The sequence below is a fragment of the Strongylocentrotus purpuratus genome, unplaced genomic scaffold (assembly GCF_000002235.5).
Source record: "Strongylocentrotus purpuratus isolate Spur 01 unplaced genomic scaffold, Spur_5.0 spur5_scaffold_17, whole genome shotgun sequence".
Lineage (NCBI taxonomy): Eukaryota > Metazoa > Echinodermata > Echinoidea > Camarodonta > Strongylocentrotidae > Strongylocentrotus > Strongylocentrotus purpuratus.
Genome location: NW_022145602.1, coordinates 5,005,549 through 5,011,346, shown reverse-complemented (window position 1 = coordinate 5,011,346; position 5,798 = coordinate 5,005,549). Strand labels below are relative to the sequence as shown.

General features: G+C 40.5%; 1 protein-coding gene across 1 annotated transcript; it reads left to right on the top strand.

The window, feature by feature from the left end:
* The first annotated feature begins 218 nt into the window (after positions 1 to 218).
* Positions 219 to 4,431, top strand: LOC591260 (30 kDa spicule matrix protein). The gene is made up of 2 exons (XM_790831.4): positions 219 to 892; positions 2,877 to 4,431. Exons 1-2 carry the CDS (start codon positions 483 to 485, stop codon positions 3,493 to 3,495), a joined length of 1,029 nt encoding a protein of 342 aa, XP_795924.3. The 5' UTR covers positions 219 to 482; the 3' UTR covers positions 3,496 to 4,431.
* Positions 4,432 to 5,798: the final 1,367 nt, after the last annotated feature.

The following is a 5,798-nucleotide window of genomic DNA, read 5'->3' as shown; positions in this document are numbered from 1 at the left end:
AAACAATATCTCGTTTGTTGCGTGAAATGAAAGGGGCGAAGAACTTTTGCTTTCGTGCAATTGATCACGCGATTAACGAATACAAACATTAAAGGCTTTGAAACATGACTAAATGTTACTCATCAGGGATTACCTTCTCTTACCCCCTCCACATCAATGTTCCCCTGTCCCAAACCATTGTTTTCAAACTGGAGACCCAGCCTTGTCCCTACGTTTCCCCCAAGACCTGGCATCAAATGTCAACAGAATTTAAAACAAAAGAGTATTCATTGCGCAATGTCACCTTCAGTCGCAAGGAAAACTGTTAGATCGGCCAAGATAGATTTGTATAAATAGCACTTTAGCAACGATCAGATCAGAGCATTATCATCATTGTTGGTTCGACTTGGTCTCGTAAAGAACGACTGTCTTCCACACTTGAAGCTTCATTCGAATATCTTTACGGAATCTTCTTCAAGGAGTCTTGTCCGTTTGAGGAGAAGATGCAGGGTTTCGTTTGTGTGTTAGTGTGTCTAGCAGCTTTAGCTGCTCAAACTCAAGGGCAGGTTGGACAACCGGGAGGACAACCGGGGAGACAACCGGGGAGACAACCGACTGGACAACCGACTGGACAACCGCGTATGCAACCGACTGGACAACCACGACAACCTGGAAGACAACCGGGACAACCGGGCGGACAACCGGGAGGGCAACCGGGAGGACAACCGGGGCTTCCCGGTGGACAACCCGGACTACCCGGTGGACAACCAGGATTTCCGCGTTGGCAACCAGGACAACCGGGTGGACAGCCCGGTGGTCAACCCGGTGGTCAGCCCGGTGGTCAACCCGGTATCCGCCCAACTGCTATATCATGTCCCGAACTATGGATACAACACAAGGGCAGCTGCTATCGGTAAGTTTTGCCAATTCCAATCATTTTTCTCTCCCCCAAATAGCAACGGGATTTTACTCATGGTCGCAGAACCATTGCACATTTTATAATAATGTTACTGCAATTCCGATGTTATCGCAAAACAAAGCGGTACACTAGGACAATGCCCTACTAAAAATCAACCTGAGACAATTTTAAATAGCCTTTTTGTATCACTGATCGGACTGTGCATTAGGTAAACCCAACAATGAGTCATTATACAAACTGAACATCATATCAATGCGATATCTTCGAAAGTATTTGTGATCGTGTTCATTATCTTTTATTTTCCCTTGTCATGAATTATCATCTAAATGGATGTCTGGCATGTGGATTCTAACTACAAATCATAGATATGGGCCTGCCCTAAATCCCATTGTTTGCGTTCCCCCCCCCCCCAAAAAAAAATAATAATAATAATAATAATAATGATAATAATAATAATAATAATAAACAAATAAATAAATAAATAAATATATAAATAAATAAATACGAAAAAAAAAAAACCTACTCTGACACACGCAAAATTAGATGAGAAACAGTTTTGGTATGGAAAACTGCTTTAGGGATAAACTCGTCAAGGTTCAGGAAGACAGATTTCAAATAATATCAAGCCTTAGAAATCGATCAATAACTGATTCTTTTAAGAAGCAAGAATAAAATCAAAAGTGAAAAACAAAGAAAAATACATAGAAACAAACATGAAAACAAAAGGAATCAAAAACAAATGTTTGCTCTCAACCATTTACTGGCATTTGTCTCTCCAGGTACGTACAAATCATGGTCACAAATCTACATTATTTATTTTTGTTGATGATTCATTATTGAAGGGGAAAATCATATCTAAAGATCAAAATGGTGAGAGCAAACAGAGGCATGAACGGCAAGCCATATTTTAGTCCAACTTAAAGTCGATTTTACTTTGTAAAATACTCCCCCGGTCTACATTTGCAGGGAACTTTTTTCAGGGACAGGGAGTTAATTTCCTGGCATTAATTCAGGTCCCTGGAAGTAGCAGTTACGGTACAGGCTCAAGAAACTGGTTATTGTAACCAAGGCGACAAGAGGAAGAAGAAAAAAAGACAGACAGAGGGAGAGAAAGAGGTTAAATCTTATGTCTGTTTTGTAAACTGCCAGACGAACTTCCAGTACAGAAGCTTTTATGTTGTCACGACTCCAGAAATGCCAATAAAATGACAAACTGGATACAAAAAATAACAGACTGGATACAAAAATAGAAAACGCTAATTTGAAAGTCATATCGAGGCTCCTGTAAGCACAAAGTTTAGCAACGAATCTACGATAAATTGCTGAGAGTTGTGTTACGGAGCCAAGATACCAGTGGAGTGTTTCACAAAGACTAAGATCGATTTAAGTTGAACTTAATTATGACAGGCCGTTCATGCCACCGTTCGCTCTCACCATAATGACCTTTAAATAATATTTGTTTCCTTCAATAAGTGAATTATCAAAAAATGTAAATTCTGTAGATTTGTGACCATGATTTGTACGTCCTTTGAGAGACCAATGTCATTTTTAAATGGTGAGATCAAACAGTGGCATGAATGGCCTGCCATTTTAATTTTTTTTACCAAATATCAGATTCCTTTCGATATGCTTTAACTCATTTTAACAGCTGAATTTACCATGTGTATATTGGTAAATAATTTCCATTCATAGATATGCAAGGAGACTGCTATTAATTATGAAAATTAAGGAAACGTAACGAGCCATAACCAAACGCAAATCAATATATTGTTTGCTTATTCCTTTGTCACCACCAAAATATATCCATATTTTGTATACTGTTTATTTTCTTTGTAATCTATGTATGAGCCCTTATTTTCATGTGAGCGAAACAAATATCTATGTTGAACGTACATTGGACAAATAGATACACTGAATGAATGAATGAATATATTCAAATATTTGATCATAGTGTCCTTTTTTTCCCTCCTGCTGGTAGTATGGAGAGTGGCGCTTCAAGTCAGATGCGGTTTGGCGCTACAGGACCTACCTTCTATGGTTACAACGAAGGGCTGACGCAGGCTAGCGCTAATAGCTACTGTGGAGTGTTACAACCCGGCTCCTCCCTCGTGACCGTCAACACCTTGGAAGAGAACAACTTCCTCTACAAGTGGGTGGTAGGGATGCTGGGTCACAACGCTAGACCCGTCTGGATTGGTCTTCATGTTGGGCCTACTGGACTGATGCAGTGGTACAGCGGGGAAACGTCTGCGTACACCAACTGGGAAGAGATCCCTGAGCCGTTCGATGGAGCTACGATGTTCGATGTTCAACCTAATAACCAAATGAATAACCAGGTTGACCTAACATCCCAGTGGAGCCGAGAGGATCCTTATAACGAGCGGATGTTTATCTGTGAGCACCGACCGAGGGGGCTGGGGGCTCCAGCACCAACGCAGCCAGGAGCTACCATGCGACCTTTCATGCTGAGTAACAATCGTAATAGCCTTATGGGTGTTCTCAGAGGAGGAGCTTTCGGAGGGTCTCGGCTCCAGGAGGTACGACGTGGACGGCCTGCAAGCTTTAGGATGAACCCATATTTCGCTGTGCGACCATAACTTTCAAACCTATTCATTGAACTGTTCAGTCTTATGCCTCAGTCACACCGCCCAACCGATTCCACACCGACCCCAAACCAAACCGACTGATTCTGCGTCGTTCGGTGTAATGTAATTGCTCCGTTTGTTGTTGGTCAGCGCCCTGTTGCACAGAACTTACCATTGATGGTAACTTTGCCATCAATGGAAACTATTATGGTAACAGGGCTCAACAGCCAATCAAAATCAAGGTTTCCATGGTAGTTACCACTGATGGCAAAGTTATCATCAATGGTAAGGTTTGTGCAACAGGGCCCTAATGTCGGTCCCGTCGGTGTGACTGGAGTATTGCAATTTTCATCCCAATGTTAATAGTCGATGGAAGGCGCAAGATCGCCAACCATATGCCACTTGAAAAACCATATACCTTTTGCCTATGTTAGCTATATATGTTTCCTTCCTGCTGTTGCACAGCAGTTCGTTTATTAAAGCTCATAGCCCCAAAATAGTGATAGTTGCATAACCGGAAGTCGTGCATCACCGAAATAGTTTCATCCCATATAGATTGTAAATTGGACGAAACTATAGAATTTTGTACACCTTGAAATAATGACCTTTAAATGAGCCCACACGTGTGCGTCACAAAATTGAGGTCCATGGTCACAACTATATCTCTTAATACCCTATATTTAAGGCCACCTCTGTGAGTTGGTCTAGCAGAAGACGGTCGGCTATCTGTTTCTCCTACAATTTGAATCTGACTGACCCCTATTTGAAACTGAGTCATGTTTTTCGGATGATGACGTTAAAGGTCAGTCCCGAGTTCGCGCCTGTCAAGAAATTTTATATTTTCAACGTTCTTGGATTGTGTACTCGTGTACGCGATTCTGTTGTACGTATTGTTTCGTTGTTGCTTTGTAAATTTTGTTCAAGAAAAGAAAACAAGTATATTACATATATTGTCTAGGCTTTTGTTGATTCTTTTCCTTGTGTGACATGACATGCTTGGTTCCGGATCGTTCGTGTGAGTAAATAGGGGCTTTTAGATTTGCACGTCGACATAGTGGACTGCTACGTGTGACGTCCTAAAAAAAAGGACGTCACACGTAGCAGTCCACTATCAGTCCACTATGTCGACGTGCAAATCTAATAGTTCATAATGGATGTAGGGTGATCAACTATACTAAACATCCCAAACCAAAATCGAAATCGAACAAATAAAACGAGATGAAAGAAAGCGATTGAACTAAACGAAACTTACAACTGGAATTAAAAACTAAGATAGATTTATATGGCCTTGATAAAAGATTGATTCTCGCTGACCCCTCCCTCGAAATTCAATTTAGCATACCCCCCCCCCCCCCCCAGGTCCCCAGGAAATCCATAAATTTGAATATTTGAGAAAGAAACTGGGCGTGTTAATAGGAACGTTGATTGTTATGTAAACTAATGTGCGTGTTATGAAGTTAGTGTTTGATATATTAAGATAATTTATGAGGTCTGGAAAATAGTGAACGTATTATGAGAGACGGTTCTGTGGTATGTAAAACTGGGTATGCTAATGTGGGAATATAGTATGTTGCATAAGACAGCAGACATCAGTGGAATGAAAAGACGAGTTTGTTACATGTGAATTTGGTGTGTGAGTCAGGAGGGCATCAGTGACTTGAGCGACCTTTCAAACGTAATGGCCCGAATTCACAAAGGAGGTTTGTAGACAAACCTAAGCTTATGTATGTCATATGACGCGTTTCAGACCAAGTTTTGTCTGAACCTTGGTCTGAAACGCATCGAAACGCTTCATATGACGCACATAAACCTAGATTTCAGTTGTCAACAAACCTCCTTTGTGAATTCGGGGCAATGAGACAGTGAGATTGTTTCAAGAGAAGATGCACAATAAAAAGCTGAATCAATTCTTATGATTTTCTTTTGAACTAGTAATATCCTTCACACGCTTTATTAGCGCAGGGGGGTGTTTCACAAAGATTCTAAGTCGAACTTAACTCTAAGTTGGACTTAAATATTATGGAGAGCCATTTGTAGCCCTTTAATGAAATATATTCAAATGCAAAACTGCAAGTATTTTAGACTTTTCATAAATTCCACATCAAGAACAAGAAATCTCCCATGATAATAACAAATATGAATGATTTAAAACAACATTTTATGCCTTTTAAAATAACTGTTACAAAATATTTTCAAGGATGCCAACGGCTCTCCATAATGTTTAAGTCCAACTTAGAGATAAGTTCAACTTAGGATCTTCGTGAAACACCCCCCAGGTGATGATGTTATCGCGATGATACCATGCCGCAGCTGGT

What these genes read in the sequence shown, in the direction of transcription:
- LOC591260 (XM_790831.4), top strand. Translation starts at nt 483, where the DNA reads ATGCAGGGTTTCGTTTGTGTGTTAGTGTGTCTAGCAGCTTTAGCTGCT. An exon ending in CACAAGGGCAGCTGCTATCG is followed by an intron (nt 893 to 2,876) that starts GTAAGTTTTGCC and finishes TCCTGCTGGTAG; the next exon opens with TATGGAGAGTGGCGCTTCAA.